Source organism: Oryctolagus cuniculus, chromosome 19, assembly GCF_051225735.1.
Source record: "Oryctolagus cuniculus isolate XC-2025 breed Fujian yellow rabbit chromosome 19, ASM5122573v1, whole genome shotgun sequence".
Lineage (NCBI taxonomy): Eukaryota > Metazoa > Chordata > Mammalia > Lagomorpha > Leporidae > Oryctolagus > Oryctolagus cuniculus.
In genome coordinates, this window is record NC_142885.1 from 64873807 (window position 1) to 64895963 (window position 22157).

General features: G+C 53.4%; 1 protein-coding gene across 6 annotated transcripts in view; it reads right to left on the reverse strand.

Annotated features, from left to right (window-relative positions):
- Positions 1-22157, reverse strand: part of ABAT (4-aminobutyrate aminotransferase) — a 100258-nt gene that overhangs the window by 14966 nt on the left and 63135 nt on the right. For all 6 annotated transcript variants that reach the window (XM_051847393.3, XM_089321234.1, XM_089321235.1 and 3 more), the window contains 4 exons: positions 14504-14553; positions 4477-4557; positions 3852-3944; positions 3296-3358 (listed from right to left, as the gene is read on the reverse strand). In XM_051847393.3, the coding sequence (XP_051703353.1) occupies positions 3296-3358; positions 3852-3944; positions 4477-4557; positions 14504-14553 (287 nt within the window). The remainder of the gene's footprint in view (positions 1-3295; positions 3359-3851; positions 3945-4476; positions 4558-14503; positions 14554-22157) is intronic.

The window sequence follows — 22157 nt, forward strand, 5'->3', positions numbered from 1 at the left end:
ATCCGGAGATTTCACATAAATACTTGAGTATTCCTTATCCAAGATACTCGGGAACGGAAGGGCTTCACATCTCGGAATTTTTCAGACTTTGAATTATCCGCATAGACTTTGCCAGGTGAGCATGCGTAATCTAAATCCAATATCTGAAATCTATCTCACGGGCACTCCAAGGTCTGAGAGTCCAGGTTTTCAGACAAGGGTTGCTCCAGCTGTGTCAGACTTTCTGGCTTCTCCTGAGATTGGCTCCATTCGGGCCCGTTTTTCTCCAGCGGCAGCAGTGGGTGGCCAAGCCCAAGGCCGGGCTTCTCCACATCACTGGCTGGGCCACTGGGAGCACCTGAATTTGCAACCTCATTCTGCAGGCTCTGGCCCTCCTGGCTGCAGACGGCTTGGGAGGCCCTGGCTCTCAGGTGGGCCAGGGGTGCTGTCTCAGGTGACCTCAGACAACGGACCCTCACAAGAAGGGTCAGAAAGGGGGGAGGACAGGACTCCTCCCTTTCCCTCTCCCATGGTCACTCCCTGGATGTGGGAATGGCATGGACCCCAAGGCAAGAACTCCCAGCTACTTCCCGGCTTCAGGCAAATGAGCAGCTCTTTGTGTTGTTTTCTATGAGTTTTCCTTCTATTTGGTGGCGTGGAGAGAGAGAAAGAGACTTCTCCGATCTACTGGTTCACTGTCCAAATGCCCACCATAGCCAGGACTGGGCCAGGCTGAGGTCAAGGAATTCAGTCTGGGTCTCCCATGTGGGTGGCAGGGACCCAACTATTCTGAGCTATCATCTGCTGTCTCCCAGGGTGCGCATTAGCAGGCAGCTGGAGTCAGAATGGAGTATCAGATCCAAGCACTCCCTTGTGAGCAGTGGGCGAACCAAGTAGCATCTCAACCGCTGCGCCAAACGCCCACCCCACCCTTGTGTTGTTTTCCTGACCCTCTACCCAGCAGGGGAACCCAAACACGCCTCCAGCTCACTCAGGCAGAACTGCCTGCGGTGCCTCGGAGCTAACCCCGCGGCCAAGGTTCCAGGAGGCTGGTGCAGCATTTTCTCCGGCTCCCCAAGACCCTGGGAAAAGCTCCAAGCCCTCCTCCTACAAATTCCAGAACACCCTCTGGTCATGTTTCCCTTTGTCTCTTGATTATAACTAACACACTCATAATGCATCATTATGCACATTCAGACACACTCCCTCAGGAGGGACGGGAGAGAAAACAGTGGATGGAATCGGATGTCCGTGGATTTAGGATGAAAGCAAAGTTAGACAAAGAGGTAGGGTAAGGTCCCATTACAAAAATGGACAGAGGAAAAAAATGCATGCAAGCAATTCATGTAGGTTTATAAGAAAGAAAGGTGTGGATGCTCTTGCTACCAAGAGGCAGGAATAGGAAAAGTACATGTTAAGAAAGCACAACAAGGCCAGCACCACGGCTCAATAGGCTAATCCTCCGCCTTGTGGCGCCGGCACACCGGGTTCTAGTCCCGGTCAGGGCGCCGGATTCTGTCCTGGTTGCCCCTCTTCCAGGCCAGCTCTCTGCTGTGGCCCGGGAGTGCAGTGGAGGATGGCCCAAGTGCTTGGGCCCTGCACCCCATGGGAGACCAGGAGAAGCACCTGGCTCCTGCCATCAGATCAGCGTGGTGCGCCGGCCGCGGCAGCCATTGGAGGGTGAACCAATGGCAAAGGAAGACCTTTCTCTCTGTCTCTCTCTCTCACTGTCCACTCTGCCTGTCAAAAAAAAAAAAAAAAAAAAAAAAAAAAAAAAAAAAAAGCACAAGAAAAAAACTCTCACCAACCAGAGACAAGCCTTTGTGAACATGTTGGCAGGCTTCCTCCTAGGACTTTCCTGTTTTTATTTCCTTGGTTGAGAGCACAGTGTCCAAACACTGGCGCTTCCACTCTTTCCACTGAATTATAGCTGGTAAATCCCAGCCAAGAGAAACCCTGTGTAACTGTCTTTGCTCAGAATACTGTGAGGGTAAACACTAGGTAATTACGCTCAGTGGCTCTTGATTCTTTTTTTAAAATAAAGCAGTGGACACTTCTAAGTCTTAACAGGGGTGCTGCCTGCAGCGCGAGCATCCCATATGGGAGCTGCTCCCCTTCCGATCCAGCTCCCTGCTAATGGCCTGAGAAAAGCAGCTGGAGATGGTTCAAGTGTTTGGGCGCCTGCCACCTGTGGGGAGCAACTCGGACTAGACTAAGTTACTGGAATTAAGACTTATTCTATGCATCTGCTCTCCCACAATATGGCGCTGGGAGAGGAGTAAACAACTTCTACACAGGTGCCTCCAGTTCGACCAATAACCTGCAGGAGCTGATCCTGCTCCTGATTGGAGGAGAGCAGCGTACTCGGCGTGTGGGTAGCAGAGTTGGGATTGGTGGAAGAGGACTATAAAGGAGGAACACCTAAGGGGAACATCCGGATAACATCTGAGCAGCCCCCGAGAGAGCCGGCCGGCGGTGTGCCGCTCCCCTGCGGAAGTGGGGAAAGTGGCAGGGGGAACCGCCCTTCCACGGAGGTGGAAGGGTCGGTAGCCAACCCGGGAAGGGCCGAGCAGACAAAAGAACAGCGCAGGGTCCTGTGTCGTTCCTCCGTGAAGAGGGGGAGCGACACCACCCACATGGGAGACTTGGATGAAGCTCCTGGTTCCTGGCTTCAGCCTGGCCCAGCCCTGGCCATTGTGGCTGTCTGGGGAGTGACCCACCAGTTGGAAGAGCTCTCTCTGTCTCTCCCTCTCTCTGTGTAACTCTGACTTTCCAAATAAATAAATCTGTAAATCTTAATGGGATCCCATCCACAAATCACAGGAGAGGCCGGCTCGAGGAGAAGTGGATGTGGGCTTGCAAGCTGACCTGCTGTTTGATCTCCTCTGTAACAGCTCTCCAGCCACCTCCACCCCAACAGGGTCTCCCTGGAGTCTCTGTGAACTGCTGGGTTGCGTGTGCAACCTCTGCACTGACTTCACCTTCCCTGTTCCTGGTGATTGCTACCATGACCATCAGGGGGGTGAACTCCCTGTGCACATGAGGGCACTTCAAAAAGCGCCTGGGAAAATGAAATGAAAAGACAAGCTCAGTTTGGTGTCAAATATTTTGAAATCAATGCCTACATTTTTCCACATTTTGCATTTTCCATGAAATTCTGGAAGGCCCTTTGCATGCATGGATTTCAGAAAATTTTGCACCAAAATAAACTTTTCTTTAATCCCATTTCCAAGAACATTTTGATATGTACAATGGCACTTGCATTTTGGATTACTGTAGAGACTACATGAACAGCAGGAGGCCCCACTGCACTCACCTGGTTAATCATGCAGGTTTCCAGCTCCTCCTTTGAGAATCCTCTTTGCCCTCTCTCCTTGCTCTGACAAATCAGAACAGAACAAAATCTCAGTGCGAGCCTGGCGAGACCAAGCCTCAACTCCCCACCCCCACCCCAAAATCAAGACAACCAGAGTGCGGTAGCCCGAGAGTTGATCTCATGCATGCATGCCATGTGGCAGCACGGGACTGCTAATCGTGCTCGCAATGCGAGACCTAGAAGACGTCCTAGGAGGCATTCATGTTCCAACCAGGAAGACCCACTGAGCGGGATGTGTAAGAGAATGGTGCAGCGCCAATCGCAGGGAGGCTGGATGCCAAAGCCTTGGCCTTTGCACCATGCCTGCTGGGATGTTTGGGGAGCTCCATCCGTGGAGGCAGTGGCCCGCCCTGGATTTCAACCCTGGTCAGTGGAGTCTAATCCTCCAGCCAGTTGGGACGAACAGCGGGACCAGGGCTGATGTGTGACTGGGCGAATGCGCGCATGTGTGCACACGTGTGTGTGTGTGTGCACACGCACAGACCCCAGACCTCACCCGGTACCACATGAAAACGGTCTTGAAGGCGTTCTCGTTGGAGCAGGAGCCGCAGGCCATGGTGATGAGCTGAGACATGCCTTTGGGAGCCACCTGCAGTGAGAGGAACAGCTGTGAGCCAGGCCCCTTGGGGTTTCCCACTTTGCCTCCTCGGAGCTCTTTGCAGAGGGGCTGTGCCCTGAGCTCTGGGGGCTGGGGGTGGTGTGCAGGGAGAGAGGCAGAGGGGAGAAACAAGAGATGTCAGAGAGCCACAACGGGGGGAGAAGCCCCTCCCACCCCTCCTGATATAACTGCCACCCCCGAGACACCCACACTTCCAGGTAGAACGTAAAGTCCCCAAGGACTGTAATCCACGCGATAACTCAAATCGAACAGCTGGGCGGACTAAATATCCCACGCAGAACTATCAGGGGCAGATACGAACTCCCCCGGGGCCCCCCATGTCCTGCACACAAAGAATCCCCTCCTTTCCTTCCAAAGGAAGACAGGAAACGCTCTTGGTGAAAGAAGAAGCCCGGAGCAAGACACAGTTAAACAAGCCGCATGCTAACCCCCGCGGCTGCAGCTCTCAGTCCCCACAGGTGCCACCCCCAAGGTCAAGGCTGGAAGTTTCTGCGGAACTCACCGAGAGCAAGGACTCGCGGAGCTTGTCCACGAAGTTCTCGGGGGGCAGGATCCCCAGGGCCGGCCTGTTGATGAACGTGCTCTGCAGAGGCCGGGAGACAAACGGGGACTCCTCACTCGGGGCCTGACCCGGCCCCCGGCCCTGCTGGGCACGGGTGCTGTGTCCAGGCAGCTCCTGGGTGTGCTACGGGGGGGTGGGGGGGGGGCTGTGCCACCGTCGGGAAGGACAGACTTCCCTTGACCCTGGGACTGCTCTGGGCTTGGTTCCCTGGTTGTGAGCTCCCACTCCAGTCACATCAGGTGCTCGTGCTGGGGGGACACTGAGGGACAGGCACACGGGGCCTCTCTGTACTATTTTTTGCAACGTCCTGTGAACCTATAATTTTAAAGGTAGTGTATTACTTAGTTACATTTATTTGACACAGACAGCACTCCCATCCAAATGCCCACAACAGCCAGAGCCGAGCCAGACCACAGCCAGGAGCTCAGAACCTCTGGGTGGCAGGGACCTAACTGAGCCATCTCGCGCTGCTTCCCAGCGTCTCATTAGCAGGAAGCTGGAAGTGGGAATGGGGTCAGGACTTAGACTCCGTACTCAATATGGGGAGCAGGGACCTCAACCAGAGTCTTAGCTGCCAGATCAAATGCTTACCTTGAATCTACTGAAAAAAGAAATCAGAATGGCTAACAAGCAAAGAAAATGGACAATAAAGGGCACTGCCAAGGACACAGAGCGACCAGAACTCTGATTCACAGCTGGGAGAAGGTAAAACGGTGCAGCCATACTGGAGAGCAGCGTGGCAATTTCTTATAACGCGAAACACACACTTGCCCCATTCCCCAGCAACATACCCCCAGGCACGCACGTCCTCAAGTGACACGACGTACAAGTGAATGTTTATTATGGCTTTTGGCCTCACTTGCCAAGAAGTGCAGACAACCCAAATGCCCCTCCACAAAGGAAAGGAAACCCAAGCTGTGGTCCCTGCACACAGTGGGGCCACTCAGCACCAACAAGGCACAACCTATGCGTGCAGGCAACCACGCGGATGAATCTCAGAGCCACGACACGGAGTGAAAGGGGGCAGAACCAAAGGGTGACACACCGTGCATGCCGTTTGTGGGATGGCGTGGAAAAGGCAAAAATACAGCAACAGAAAACAGCTCCTGGGGCTGGTGCCATGGCACAGTGGGTTCACGCCCTGGCCTGAAGCACTGGCATTCCACATGGGTGCCAGTTCTAGTCCTGGCTGCTCCTCTTCCGATCCAGCTCTCTGCTATGGCCTGGGATAGCAGTAGAAGCTGGCCCAAGTCCTTGGACCCCTGCACCCACGTGGGAGACCTGGAAGAAGCTCCTGGCTTCTGGCTTCGGATCAGTGAAGCTCCAGCCATTGCAGCCAGTTGGGGAGTGAACCATTGGATGGAAGATCTCTCTCTCTCTGCCTCTCCTCTCTCTGTGTAACTCTGACTTTCAAATAAATAAATAAATACATAAGTCTTTTTTTTTTTTTTTTTTTTGACAGGCAGAGTGGACAGTGAGAGAGAGACAGAAAGAAAGGAGCCGGCGCCGTGGCTCAATAGGCTAATCCTCCACCTTGCGGCGCCGGCACACCGGGTTCTAGTCCCGGTCGGGGCACCGGATTCTGTCCCGGTAGCCCCTCTTCCAGGCCAGCTCTCTGCTATGGCCAGGGAGTGCAGTGGAGGATGGCCCAGGTGCTTGGGCCCTGCACCCCATGGGAGACCAGGAAAAGCACCTGGCTCCTGGCTCCTGCCATCGGATCAGCGCGGTGCGCCGGCTGCAGCGGCGGCCATTGGAGGGTGAACCAACAGCAAAGGAAGACCTTTCTCTCTCTGTCTCTCTCTCTCACTGTCCACTCTGCCTGTCAAAAAAAAAAAAAAAAAAAAAAAAGAAAGGTTTTCCTTTGCTGTTGGTTCACCCTCCAATGCCCACCGCGGCTGGCGTGCTGCAGCCGGCGCACCGCGCTGATCTGATGGCAGGAGCCAGGTGCTTCTCCTGGTCTCCCATGGGGTGCAGGGCCCAAGCACTTGGGCCATCCTCCACTGCACTCCCGGGCCACAGCAGAGAGCTGGCCTGGAAGAGGGGCAACCAGGACAGAATCCGGCTCCCCGACCGGGACTAGAACCCGGTGTGCCGGCGCCGCTAGGTGGAGGATTAACCTGTTGAGCCATGGCGCCGGCTTATAAATACATAAATCTTAAAAAAAAAAAAAAAAAAAAAGAAAGAAAGAAAAGAAAAGAAAGAAAACAGCTCCTGCTTGCCAGGGGCTGGGGTGGAGGCGACAGATGTGGGTCCAGAGAAACAATTCCCACTGCAAGGAACTCAAGAGTGAGAGCTGGGTAGTAAATGGGCGCTCATCCCCAGGGGCGGGGTGGGGGTGGCAGGGGTAACCGAGATGAGCTTGCTTGTGTAGGGGCGGGGGTCAGCCTCCGCCTGTGACTTGGCAGCAGCAATGCACACCAGGGGCCTGCACCTCTGAATTTTAAAAGGGAAAGGCAGACTTTCACACAGAACCACCTGTGTCTGAAGGTCAGTCCCTTCCTGCTGTCTGTAAACAGGCACAGCTGCCCAGACAATGGGGTGGGACTCAGGCAGGGTTGCAAGGACACCTGGCGATGTTCAGCGAGGCGCACTGTCACCGCCTCTGCTACTCTGACCTGGCTGGCTCATTTCTAGGTCTCCTCTCGAGGAGCAATGCATGCAGGCTATGTGCTGAACGGTCCATGCAGCATTACTTAGATCAACACAAAGGAGCAACGCGACATTCAGTTAAGGAAGCTGGGGCACTTAACTGAAGGTAATGCTATGTGGCTTCTAAAACAACACTGACATAGAGGTTGGGGTACCACCACACGCAAAGGCCAGGATTACAGTGGAGATATATATATAAATATACACACACACATATACATATATATACACACACATATACACATATATATAATCTTTATAAATGACAAGCAGGAAAATTTCTTTTTTTTTGACAGGCAGAGTTAGAGAGAGAGAGAGAGAGACAGAGAGAGAAAGGTCTTTTTCCGTTGGTTCACCCCCCAAATGGCCGCTACGGCCAGCGCGTTGCAGCCGCCGTGCTGCGCTGATCCGAAGCCAGGAGCCAGGTGCTTCTCCTGGTCTCCCATGGGGTGCAGGGCCCAAGTACTTGGGCCATCCTCCACTGCCTTCCCGGGCCACAGCAGAGAGCTGGACTGGAAAAGGAGCAACTGGGACAGAAGCCGGTGCCTCGACTGGGACTAGAATCTGGGGTGCCGGCGCCACAGGCAGAGGATTAGCCTAGTGAGCTGTGGCGCTGGCCAAGCAGGAAAATTTCTACTCTCAACTACTCTCTTTACCTTATTCTCTGAGTCCTGTTATCAGAATTCCACATTATATTTCACTCGTTCACATTCTTTTACTCCAGACCCTAAATGGGGTGCAAGTGCTAGATTATGGGCTAAAACTATTATAACGTGAAGTTGCCGGCGCTGCGGCTCACTAGGCTAATCCTCCGCCTTGCGGCACCGGCACACCGGGTTCTAGTCCCAGTCAGATGCCGGATTCTGTCCCGGTTGCCCCTCTTCCAGTGCAGCTCTCTGCTGTGGCCCGGGAGGGCAGTGGAGGATGGCCCAAGTACTTGGGCCCTGCACCCCATGGGAGACCAGGAGAAGCACCTGGCTCCTGGCTTCGGATCAGTGCGGTGCGCTGGCCGTGGCGGCCATTGGAGGGTGAATCAATGGCAAAGGAAGACCTTTCTCTCTGTCTCTCTCTCTCACTGTCCACTCTGCCTGTCAAAACAAACAAACAAACAAAAAAAAACAAACGTGAAGTTGTGGAATGCCAATGGCCTCAACTATTTTATCTTTAGAACGGGAATAATATGGCCAGCCTTTCTTTGCTCCCAGTGGTAAGGACTTTAGGAGTGGCAGGAGTGAGCAGCCGGCCCTCTTGCCCCATAGGAGGAGGGGGTGGGCCCAGGGAGAGGGTGACAGTGAGCACTGAGGCGTCTTGAGCACCTACTATGTGCCAGGCACTGGATTAGGGCTGTGTGTGTGTGTGCGTGTGCGTGTGTGTATGCATGTGTGAGATAAGTCGCCGCCTTTCCAGGCCAGGAGAACAGAAGTGCAGGAGAGAGACGCAGCAGACTCCTGGCAGGACACTGGTGAGTTCAGAATATTGCAAGAAACAGAGGTAAGGCTGCCAGGGCGGTGGTGGTGGGAGGCCGGTCCAGGAGCTCCAGCTCCTCCTAAGAGCAGCCCCCCCCACCCCGCCCCGCCCCCACTCCCACTCCATTGTCAAGGTGAGGGGAAGAGCCGTTCATGCTGATGAGAAAGGACAGGCGCAAGTGACAGATGAGCAAGTGGGTGCCAGCAGCGCCTGCCCCTCCTGGCAGGGACCAGGGAGAGTGCGGGGTGGGAGGGGTCTGCACTTGGAGAAACACTGGGTATAGAAGTGGACTTGGGTTTTGCAAAGGGATTGTGTCAAATGCCACCTGACTGAGAACCTGGACCGACACCAGAGAAAGACATTAGTGGAAAAAGCGATCAATCCCGAACCAAGTGTGCGGCTTGTCATGGACCAGTGTGGATCTGTAAGTTGTTCCGCTGTGTGTTCCGCGGTGGGGTGAGACGTGGTGGGGGGAGCCGGGGGGACAGGTGGTGGCTGCTGTCTCCACGACTTGTCCGCACATCTCAAATTATCCTAAAATAAGGATGCCCGGGGGAGGATTGGTACTGGGGTCTGGGGACTCCTCAGGACTCTTGGATAATAATTAGCATAATCAACACAATGCAAGCCCAAATAGGGACATCACCACGCAGGGAGAGACCCAAAGACACACGGGCCTCTGAGATTGTTCTGGTGGCCTTGGGACATGGTCACATCGCTGCCTTCCTTCTGCTTTGTGACCACCAGGATGAGCAGTGGGGAGAGTCAGCCCTGTGGGCCCTCCTCGTGGCAGAGCTGGGGGGACTGAGGACCAGAGAGGTCAGGCACCTTGCTCCGAGTCACACAGACGGGAAGCTGAAGCTGTCGATCCCTGTCAGAGACCCCAGGCTGCCTCCACCTGCAAACAGTGATGCCGGATACCAGCTTGCTTGGCACAGCCCGGAAACGGGGACCTGCCTGGAAGGCCATTTAAGGGGCCATTTCCTGAGACTCTGTGCTGGCAGTGGGGCTCCTAAGAAGTGGGGCACATGCCGAGGTCAGCATGGATGCAAACAGTCACCACCAGCAGCAGCGGAGAGGCCCCCAGAGCAGGAAGGCTGGGCCGCCGGGCAGCTTGACTGCCTATTTGGGCCCAAGCAGGAAGCTGTGGGGGTGGTGTTCTTGCTCGGCAAAGCGTGACGTTAAGAACAGAAGGTATCTGGGACATGGAGTGGCAGAATCAGATGAGGACAGGCGTCTGGACTGGCCATTGGCCCAGCAGCCTCAACGTGCAGCAGGGAGCAATCCTGGCACTCAGCCACTGAACCCCCTCCAGGTTTCAGGGTCCTCGCTGCCCAGATGGGGACCCTCCACCAGGTGCGTTGAGGACCCGGGGGATGACGTGGCATACGAGGACGTGGGAACTCAGCCTTACAGCACAGAGTTAGGCAGCTGGAAGGCCTGGAGGGCGTGGAGTGTCCTACCCGGCCAGCCCCCGGTGCCAAGTCCGTCCCAGGTACGGGGATGCCAGCCTGCACTCGGCGCTCACTGCAATGTGACTGGGCACTGCAGTGCCTAACAGTATTGCACAGCATACGAGCATGGCATGAGATGACACTGGGGACCTATGAACTTGAAACCAGAACTTGGCTATTAGATCCAGGGGCCACTGTATCAGTTTTGCAGTCACAGGAGATCATCACGTTGGACTTTCAGGAGGGTGGGTTCGGGTACAAAATGGGGTTGGTCAGCTCCTCTCATCAGGACTGTGATGGCCCATCCGAGGGCATCTCCAGCCAGGAACTGTCAGGCGACAGTCCCGCAGCGCACCTGCTGCAAATGTCATCTTTAACACGAGGCAGTCAGCTGCCCCCTGCTCTAGGACTGTGGCAGGTGCCCCTTTTACTAAGCCCCAAACCAAGGCCCTCTGCAAAACAACTCACCAGCACACTGTGAGAGACCGTGACGTCCCTGTCTGGCACACAGCAGGTGCCCAGTCAATGACTGGTGGATGGACGCACGTCAAGAGAAGAGGCTGAAGAAGAGAGCAGGAGCCAGAGCACTGAGGGGCTTTGCTTTTGGAGTGGGGAGTTCAGGACGCGTCCTGACGGCACTGGGTATCTGGGAGGGCTCCACGCCCGAACCATGGAGGACGGAAGAATGGAGGTGGCGTGGACTGATAGGCCATGGCTGCTGGCAAAACTTCAAGCGGGAGAGGTGAGAGTTCAGAGCTGTGCTTGTTAGGGGTGGGAGGGCCAGGGAGGGTCCTGGCACTCCAGTCCCCAACTCTATCCGAACCCCTGGGCCTTGACGTCACGTGTTGCTGGGGGCACTCCAGCCTGGGGGAGCAGTTGACACTGCAAGTGTGTGTGACATGTGTGTTGATGCGTGTTCTCAGTGCCAACTGCCAAGGCATCTGGGCTCTGCGCAATGTTTCCCAACAAAAGCTGAGCTCTGAATGTAAACATCTCTGTGCAGCCTCTGCAAGCCCCATCCCACGCCTTCTCGGGGACACCCCTGAACCTGTCAACCAAGAGGAGGTGAAAGGACCCCCGGGACCCTCCCAGGCAGGGCACAGCCGTCTACAGTAGGACAACGTGGCTCTCGCAGGTTGAAGGGGGAAGGCCAATTCAGGGCCGGGGACTCAGTTCCCGGAAGCATTGGGTTTTTGGTCCCACCAGCCTTTCTTAGAATTCTTAGGGAACCAAGCTCCTTGTCACATGTGAACAACAAGAGCATGACTCTCTGGTCAAACGCAAACACACCAAGGCCACTGAGGGTGGTACGGATGTGGAGCAGCTGGAATATTCCGGCTCTGTTCCTGGGAATGCGAGTCGCACACCCAGCCTGGGAGAGAGTCTGCCAGGCTGGGATCTGTTGAAGCTGAACCTGGACACATGCCACAGGCAGCAGCTCTGCTCCCGGCTTAGTACCTATCAGGAGACAGGGGTCCAGCACTGCAGCGCAATAGGTTGGTCCTCCACCTGTGGCACTGGCATCCCACATGGGTGCTGGTTTGAGTCCCGGCAGCTCCTCTTCCCATCCAGCTCTCTGCTATGGCCTGGGATAGCAGTGGAAGATGGCCCAAGGGCTCGGGCTCCTGCACCCATGTGGGAGACCCAGAGGAAGCTCCTGGCTCCTGGCTTTGGGTCGGTGCAGCTCCGGCCATTGCGGCCATTTGGGGAGTGAACCAGCAGATGGAAGACCTGTCTCTCCCTGTCACTGTCTGTAACTCTACCTCTCAAATAAATAAAATCTTTATAAAAAAAAAAAAAAGAGAGAGAGAGAGAGAGAGAGAGAGACGCACACACTCAGTCATCACAGCAACCGTCCTCCTAAAAGCCTCAAACTGGAGACCGAACACCCACCAACAGCAGGATGGAGAGGACACGCATCCCATATTGGAGAGCCTGGTTCGACTCCTGGCTCCAGCTCCTGATTTCGCCTTCCCGCTAATCCAGCAGCAGTGATGGCTCAAGTGATCGGGTCCCTGCCACCAGTGTGGAGACGCAGATCAAGTTCCCAGCTCCTGGCCCACCGCCCACCCTCGGCTGTTGCAGACATTGGTGGAGTGAACCAGTAGACGGGAGCTCTCGTGCTACCTCTTTCTGCTCTCAAATTAAAAAAGAAAAATTAGAAACCCTAGCAGAATGGAAAAATGTTGGTCGCAGCACAGTCCCTCAGCAGAATGCCGTAAAGCCATGAGAATAGATAGCCTGCGGCTACACTCTACAGCAAGGGGGCATCACGCAGACGTAACCCCAAACGAACAAGCCATTTCCAAGGCAGTAAGGAGCAGCGGAAACCCATCTGCCGCACTAAGGGGAGGGCCTCCCTAATTCGGTTGGGGGAGCAGGGGGAGGGCAGGCCCCAAGTCTCCTTTCCAGTTCGCGGATTCTCACCGGGGCTGGGGCAAAAATCTCACTGTTAATAGAAAGCACAGACTTCAGTGGGCACAGGTTCAGCGTGTCTGCCTGTTGTAGGCACAACTACAGCCCCTAAGGAGATGCCGTACCTCCACACCTTCCCCAGGACAGTGAACGTGCTACACAGCAAAACAGACTGTGCAGGCACAATCAAGGTTCCTGATCGGGCACCACAGGGAGAGTATCCTGGAGTTTTTCTGGCACCACGTGTGTCTTTAATAGCAGAAGTGGGAGAAGACAGAAGCACTCGACCTCCATTGCTGGTGTGAAGCCGCAGGGGCCACGTGGAAGCTGAGAAGGAGGTGAATCTGCCAACAACCTCCACGAGCCCCAGGGCGGATTCTCCCCCAGGAACCCTCCGGCTAAGGGCCTGGCTCCGCCGACCCCTGGATTTCAGCTTTGGGAGACCCCAGCTGAGCCCGCTGGACTCTGCCCACCAAAACCAAGTGACAGCGTGTGGCTGTTTTACGCCATGCTTGTTGTCCTGCGTTACAGCAGCAAGGGAAGGCAAACGCACGGTGCTGGTAGAATTTCGCGTGGGGACAGTGATAGAGAAGGAACTCCCAAGGGGCTCCCAAAGGGAGATGAGGAGAAAGGCTGAGGGCACGCAGGACTGCGCAGCTCTGCACGTGTGCCGCCCTCTGTGTGACTCTCGGGGCAGAGACTGAAGCTTCCACTGCGGGTTCTCCTCTGGGCTGACGGTGCCCACTAGGGAACGCTTGGCAATGTTGGCAGATCCTTCCAGTTGTCATACTGAGGGACGGATGCTGCTGGCAGCCAGGGGCAGAGGCCAGGGATATCCCTCAACTCCTACAATGCCCAGAACAACCGACACAACACACAATGACGGGTTCCAAATGCCAACAGTAGCCAGGTGTAGGAGCTCAGGGCTCGGTGGCAGGGAGAAGCCACGAGCCCCTGTTGCTACTCTGGTCTGAACCTGTCAACCAAGCAGGGAGCAAGGGGGCCCCTGGCCCCTCCCAGGCAGGGCACCTCCACCTACGGACGGGGCCATGTGGCTCTCGCGTGGCTCCCTCCCCACGCTCTCTGCCTTCGCCCTGCTGGGACGATTCCTCCAGCCTCTCCTGACAGCACCCCCTCCTCTCGATGCTCCCCATCCCCAAATAGCTCAGCTCCTGTGCCTTTAACTCCCAGCCCCTCTGCTGTTTCTGCGACCTTGGGCAAAGACTTCTTCTCTCTGTGCCTCATTTTCTTCATCCGTGAAATGGGGGAATCAGCAGTGCCTGATTCACAGACTTGTAAGCATGTGTCTGTGACATGCAAACACAAGGTTTGGCGCGTACTGGGCTCTTCCTCAGTGTTAACCATTACTGTCCTTACATGATGCCCACACAACACTGCCTGCCTGGGGAGCCAGAGCTGTGGCATAGTAGGCTAAGCTTCCACCTGCAGTGCTGGTATCCCATATGGATACTGGTTCATGTCCCGGCTGCTCCTCTTCCCATCCAGCTCTCTCCGATGGCCTGGGAAAGCAGTAGAAGATGGCCCAAGTGTTTGGGCCCCTGCACCTGCCTGGGAGACCCGGAAGAAGCTCCTGGTTCCTGGCTTCGGATAGGCTCAGCTCTGACTGTCGTGGCCATTTTGGGAGTGAACCAGTGGATGGAAGACCTCTCTCTCTCTGTGTCTCTCCCTCTCTGTCTGTAACTCTACCTCTCAAATAAATAAATAAAATTAAAAAAAAAAAAAAAAAAAGACTGCCTGGCTGGCTCTGCAGCACTTAACACAGTAGCAATTCCCCATTTGTGTGTGTGGTTAACGCACTGGCTCCGTGGGAATGGGAGTGCTGTGGTTTCTCACCAAGGTATTCCAGGTGCCTAGTGTGCATGGTGTGCGTTCTGAGAACAACTTGTGGAATGAAGGAATGAATTACGCCAAAGGCTGTGCAGTGACACTGGGTCACTGCTTTGCGTCTCGCGGAGACATACCACGTTCTGGGGCTGCTGGACGACCTTCACCAGGGCAGGGTGGCTGTAACCTGGGGAGAGGAGGGTGCGGTTAGAGACCAGCTTCGCAGCACAGCGTTTCCTGCCCCTTCCCTTCCTCTCCAGCCCTGGCCCTCTCCACTCTCCACCGGCTTTCACGCTTTGTGCAGGGAGAGAGCTTCCACCCCAGACCCCCTGGCGCACAGCCTCTCAGCGTGCAGCTCAGAAATCTTTAACAAATTTTCTAGGAGACTGCGACGTTTGTTCCAGGTTCAGAGCTACTGGATTAGATACGCAGAAGAGGAGGTGAGTGCAAGGCCAGAGCCCGTTTCAACAGCAAGGCTGGGGCACGGTAGAATGGGCCAGTGTGGTGAACTGCAAATCCTTGACTTCTCCCCCAGTGCCCACTGGTTATGGGTGATCTCAACCAGTGGCTACTGGGTGAGTGTGTGACACCGGCTGTGACCACTGGGCATCACTCTGCCCTCACACATTAGCTCGCTCCCAGGGCCCACCGCACTTCCTGTCCAGCCGGGGCCGACACTGTGTGCTGAGTTAAAGCTACTCTTTGGCTCAGCAACTGCTCGTCTATGAGTTGATCCTACCAATGTGTGTAATGACTTAGGAACTTTGATCTGCATCGGGACACGCCAGTATCTCTAGACTTGAGAGCAACCTAACGTTCGCTGGTGGCAGATCGGGGCGATAGATGACAGCTCACCCATACGGCGAAGACTTCGGAATGTGACTCTGCAGTTGTGTGGGGACGTATCTGCCCTAAGTTGGACTCAACTCTGAGATCCGCTGCCAAGTGGAAAGGGAAAGACACGGGGTACACGCGTGCTATGAGCAAAGTCAATATCCCCCTAGAAGAGATCCACAATATGGTGGGAGGAGAAACGGAGACCCTGCTCCCCACTCCTCAGTTAGAAAAGCATTTGCTTAAAGTTCATCTGTAAAGCTTACACTTTAGTCACCTAGGCCTGAGCAAGATGTTTTAACCAAGCAGGGCTTTCTAGGCGATATTCTCTACAACTGCATGCCGATCTTCCCTAAGAAGTCATTTTCTCTCTCCTGGCAAGACCCGCCCTCAGCTCTCTCTCGGTCAGCACCGGGAGACAATCACACAGGAGCACCGGTCAGTGGTGGGGTCTCTCAGACAGGGATTCATTGCCTGGTCTCACTTTCTGGATTTGAGTTCCCAAAAATCACACCCTCCTCACTTTCCTGTGTCCTGAAGCCCCGGCAGGTGTCCATATCAACCCTGGGGCCTCCAGTGGTGGACACACCCCCTTTCCACTTCTGTCTCGTCACAGAGTTCCCTGTCCAGGGTGATGCTGTTGCATAAGACCCAGAAAGTCTTGCAGTGCACCTGGCCTTCCATGCCCAGAGGACCAAAGGGAGGAAGTCCTGGGGAGACCCAAAGGTTCAGCAATTCCATGGGTGCTACTGGGCTGAGCAGATCTTGACTGGGTTTTTCCTTCTAGCAGAATCAGAATGTGGTGATGATGGTGGAAGGGTAAGGTGTTTAGATAAAGTGCTGGATGCCTTGGGGTCTACAATGGACACTATGTAGGCCAAAGAGAATCAGAACAGGGGTAGCCCACACACAAACTCTGCCCAGGAAGGTGAGCCACTCTGTGCACCATGAATACATCTGTGTGAATGCTGCACGGACTCTACCACGTGCCTCCAACTCCCTCTCCGTGCTCCTTGGAATAGCCACATTCTTCTCCCGCCTCAAAGCCCAGAGGAGGACCACTCGCTTCTAGGAAGCCTTATTTCAGGACCTGCATCCGGCATCACTCATTTAACCCCACATCTCTGTCTCTTCCATAATTCAGTATTTATCATGTACCATCTGAATCTCAATAGAATGAAAAAACAAAAATCCCTCGTCATCTCAGCTGATGCAGGAAAAGCGTTTGACGAAGCCCAGGGCTATTTCATGATATAAACACTCAATAAACTGGAAACAGAAAGGCATTTCCTCTGGGATAGCACTGTGGTGTAGTGAGTCAAGCCACCACCTATGACACCAGCATCCTAGGTGGGTGCTGGTTCATGTCCCGGATGCTCCACTTCTGATCCAGCTCCCTGCTAATGATCTGGTAAAGGTAGTAGAGACGGCCCAAATGCTTGGGCCCCTGTTATCCATATGGGAGACCCACATGAAGTTCCTGGTTCCTGGCTCTGGCCTGGCTCAGCCCTGGCTGTTGTGGCTACTTGGGGAACAAACAAGCTGATGGAAGATCTCTCTCTCTCTCTCTCTCTCTCTCTCTCTCTCTGTAACTCTTCCAAACAAATAAGTAAGTCTTTAAAACAAAAAAAAAAGGCCTTTCCTTGATGTAACAAAGGGAAGCTACAAAAATCCACAACAGGAATAAGAGAGGGAGGAGGAAGAGGGGCTGGGAGTATGGGTGGGAGGGTGAGCATGGTGGGAGGAATCACCACGTTTCTAAAGTTGTAATTATGAAGTATATGAAGTTTGTAACTGTAAAGCTGTATAGTTCTGCATATATTCCTATGGACCTACTTCTAAGGGTACAGTTTAAAAACTTGCCATGGGACCCCCAAATCTCCTTAACTTGGGTAATAAAAATGCCACCTTAAGTATTAAAGTGGTCATATGTATAGGATTAAGGGTCTGGTAATAATAATAGACAGAATTAAAAAGGAGTGAATGCTCCAACATGGGAAAGCAGTCCACACAGCAGACTCATAGAATGACAATTGCTTTAAATAGCACTCTGACCTCAGAATCAGCCCTTAAGCATTCTGGTCTGGCTAAAAACCCCATGAGAGCATTTCAGGCATGGAAAGCTAAGACACTGAGGAAAAAATGTCCTATATGAAGGATCTAGGTGGGTGAGACCCCAGTGGAAAGCAGTGGTCAAAGAAGGAGGTACTTTTCTGTGAAGGGAGGAGAGAACTTCCACTTTGCTTATGTCTAAATACTGACAGAGTTTGTAGAGTCAAAAGGCTTCCATAGCCTAGGCAGCTCATGTCAAGAGGCTCTGGTGATCAATGATGCCATATATAAGAGTGCTGATTGCTAAATTAACACCAATAGTCATTGTGAACTAACTTCCCATGCAGGACCTCTGTCCACAGAGTTGTATTATAATAATGTCAAAGTCCTCCTAAAAGATGCATCATTCTTGGGTGCTTTGTTAAAGTTAATTAAGTTTCTAAAAAAAAAAGTGAAATTAATTTCAAGATGCAATGACTTTGAACAGCCCTTGTCTCAACTGTTGAGGAACAGTTTGTTTGTTTGTTTTTACTGTGCAAATTGCTGAACTCTTTACTTAGTATAGAGTTGGCCTTCTGTATATAAAGTTAATTGAAAATGGATCTTAGTGGAGAATGGGACTGGGAATGGGAGAGGGGGAGGAGGAGGGGTGGGAGAGTGGGTAGGAGGGTGGGGATGGTGGGAAGAATCACTATATTCCTAGAGTTGTACTGGTGAAATGCAGGAAGTCTGTATTCCTTAAATAAAAGGCTTCTTTTGGGGGAAATTAATTAATTAATTAATTTTAAAAAGCCCACAACGGATATAAAACTGTAGGGGAAGCCTGGATGCTTTCTCCCCAAGCTCAGGAGGGAGACGAGGATTTGCAGTCTTGTCCTTTCCATTCAACCTCATGTTAGAGATTCCAGCGAGAGCAATTAGACAAGAAAGGGAAATCAAACGCATCTCTACTCAGAGGTGACATTGACTTACACACAGAAAACCCCAAGGAATCTGCAAGGCCACTATTCAACTATTCATGCTAACAAATCAGCTCAGTGAGCCTGCAGGATGCAGGCCAATTGCCCTTGTCCACATTCGCAGGGAATAATTCATAAATGAAATTAAGATGTACCGCCTGGCATTGCTACTCAGCTTTCTGTCTCCCCAACTACCACCTTGCTTCCTGAACACTGAGTGTCCAGAATCTGTTGGACAAATCTGAGAAACCTCAGATTTCACACATAAACTTGCAGAAACATTAAAAAAAAAACTGGGTGCTGGTGCTATGGCTTAGTGAGTAAAGCCACCACCTGCAGTGCCAACATCCCACATGGGTACCAGTTCAAGTCCCGGCTGCTCCACTTCTGATCCAGCTCTCTGTTATGGCCTAGGAAAGCAGCAGAAGATGGCCCAAGTCCTTGGGCCCCTGCACTGTCATGGGAGACCTGGAAGAAACTCTTGGCTCCTGGATTCAGATAGGCCCAGCTTTGGACACTGTGGCCATCTGGGGAGTGAGCCAGTGGATGGAAGACCTCTCTCTCTGCCTTTCAAATAAATAAATCTTTTTTTTTTTTTTTAAAAAAAAAACCACTGTATACAACTAATGCAGACTACAATGGCCATTTATTGAACAATAAGGATGTGCTTTATATGCACGATCTTACTTCATCCCACCAGCAGCCCCATGAAGCACATGCCACCAGCTCCACAGTGCTGATGAGAGAGGAGAGGCAGAGAGGCGGGGGACAAGCCTGGCTCCTCCACTGCAGACCGACTTTGAACCCAGGGCATCCTGGCTCCAGTGTTGTGTCTCGATTCTCTCTCCTTTTACATCAAAAGCCTCCATTTACTGAGCATCTGCGAGGTGTGGGGTGGGAGGGGCTTTCTGTCCATTATTACTAATCCTGGCCACAACCCACAGGAAGGTTGTAGGAGGAGGGAGATGCTGAGGTCCACAGGCCAGGCTGTGAGACCTTCAAGGATGGTGGCCAAGCATTCAGCTCAGTAGATTTTAGGGGCTGGCGCTGTGGCAAAGCGGGAAAGGCCGCCCCCTGCAGTGCTGGAATCACATAATGAGTCCCGGCTGCTCTAGTTCCTGTCCAGCTCTCTGCTGTGGTCTGGGAGAGCTGTGGAAGGTGGCCCGAGTGCTTGGGCCCCTGCACTCATGTGGCAGACCTGGAAGTAGCCCCTGGCTCCTGGCCTCAGATCAACCCAGATCCAGCCGTTGTGGTCATTTGGGGAGTGAATCAGCAGATAAAATAAATAAATCTTTTATAAAATAGATTTTAAATTAATTGATGAATGAATAATCTGGAAATCAATGATACAGGCAAGAACCCGAAACGGTCATATATGAGTAAAGACTAATCAATGATCTTGGAGTGGGAATTCAACTTTGGAGAAAACACCTTGTCTTTTTTTTTTTTTTTTTTTTTTTTTTTGATAGGCAGAGTGGACAGTGAGAGAGAGAGAGAGACAGAGAGAAAGGTCTTCCTTTTCTGTTGGTTCACCCCACAATGGCCACTGCGGCCTGCACACCGCGCTGATCTGAAGCCAGAAGCCAGGTACTTATCCTGGTCTCCCATGGGGTGCAGGGCCCAAGCACTTGGGCCATCCTCCACTGCACTCCCTAGCCACAGCAGAGAGCTGGACTGGAAGAGGGGCAACCGGGACAGAATCCAGCGCCCCGACCTGGACTAGAACCTGGGGTGCTGGCGCTGTAGGCAGAGGATTAGCCTATTGAGCCGCGGCACTGGCCTTTTTTTTTTTTTTTTAAAGATTTATTTGAAAGTCAGAGTTACACAGAGAGAGGAGAGGCAAAGGTAGAGAGAAGTCCTCCATCCGCTGGTTCACTTCCCAGATGGCTGCAATGGCCAGAGTTGAGCTGATCTGAAGCCAAGAACTAGGAGCCTCTTTCGGGTCTCCCAAGTGGGTGCCATCTTGGGCCATCTTCCACTGCTTTCCCAGACCATAGCAGAGAGCTGGATTGGAAGTGGAGCAGCTGGGACTTGAACCGGAGCCCATATGGGATGCTGGCACTTCGGGAGGCGGCTTTACTTACTATGCCACTGCGCCGGCCCCTTCTTGTCTTAAAGTACGTCAGCTGTTACTGTGTATTGTACCATGGTCTGTCTGTGTGCCTCCAAATTCATGTGTTGAAATCCCAACCCTCAAGGGACAACTTGAAGCAGTGGGGTCTCGAGGAGGAAGTGATTATGGCTTGAGGGTGGAGCCCTCCTGGATGGGACCAGAGTCCTCAGAGAACAGGCCCAGGGAGGCAGGGTGCCCCTTCCGCCTCAACGGAACATGATGAGAACAAACCACCCATGAACCAGAATGCAAGCCCCATTCAGATGCCAAATCTGCAGAGGCCTTGACCTTGGACGTGCCTGCTTCCAAAACTGTGAGAAATAGGTTTCTGTTGTTTATGAACCACCGAGTCCATGACATTCTGTGACAGCAGCCTAAAACAGCGAGACACCTGTCCTGTACCTGTTTTCTTTAAGATTCACTCTTACACTGAAATGCACGTTGACTTTCTAAGGAGGCTTGGTATCAGTGAAGCTACAGATCCAATGCGGGGAACAGTCTCTCTGTTGCCTGCCCGGGCTCGGAGCCTGCGGCCTGCTCTGCCCCACAATGAGAGATTCTCAAGTCTGGACAGGCATCAAACAGTAGCTCCTCCCAGGTGAGGCTTCTCCCCCAGCAACAAAAGGAGTGCAGGAGGCTACAAAGCCCTGTGGTGCCACCCGGCCCGAGGAGGAGGGAGTGGACACTGACATTGGCCCCAAGGCTGGAAAGCCTTCATTACTCCAGGAAGGACACTGCTTTTTGGCCAGAGGTCTCTAAGCTCTGCCTCCCCAGACGAGCCTGTTGGAGGCAAATTTCATTGAGCCACAGAGGTAGTTTTTCTTTCTAGGGTGAAAGACGGATGAAAGCAGAGCTAGGCTTTCTCATTGGTGGCTCCCACCTTGGGTTTTCATTGCTGTGGGACTCCCCTCCCCCCGATGGGACAGGGCAGGTGTCTGCAAGCCTGCTTTCAAGGAAATAAGCTTAGGCAGCAGAGTCATCGGTTCAAATCCCAGCTTAGCCTCAGACTCCCTGCACCCAAGACTTAGGGGTGATGCCAGAAGATTCCATTATAGGACTGTTGCAGGGATTTAATGAGATACCTACCTTGCAAGACATTTAGTCCCATGCCAGCTATATAGTAAGTATTCATTAAATCATCTCAAAGACTCCAGCTATGGGAGAAAAGATGGCCAGAGGGAGAACTTTCAGAACTTACAGCCAAGTTGCCTCCCACTCTCACACAGACTGGCTGGCTGAGCATGCACACTGGGAGGGCTGTGGTGGCGGGGAGTCGGGGGAAGGGGGATCCTGGTCCCTTGGCTAACACATAGCACAGCCAGGATTCAAGCCAGGATAACTCAAGAGTCTGTCCCTTCCAAACCAACACAAAAGGGAAATAGGCTTTGGAAGTCTTGGGCTCCAAATTGCCCTCAAAGGCCTAGGTATCTGTGAATGACAGACACCCCCAAAGACTGAGTCATCTGCTTACTGTCTAATTTCATCTTAATGGGAAATGGATCAGTTTGAGAAAATGGGCAGGGGGTGTGTGTGTGTGGAGGAGTGGCCACCCACGCCCGGGGCCCCTTGCTGCTGGGTGGCTGGGGCTGGGGTCACAGCCTTCAGACCGCTGAACACAGACAGGAGCCCAGCAGCCGAAGGCACATCAACCCTGCAAGCCGCAAGCCACAGCCACCTGCATTTTCAAACGAGTCCCGTCTACTCCACGGTCTGTGTGCCCTTCTACAGCAGCGAGCTGTGCTCCGGAGGGCTGGGAGGTGGGCTCAGGGAGGCAGATGCTACTGGCGTCCCACCGAGGTCACTTCCCCTGGCTCAGCGGGCAGGCCATCTCCC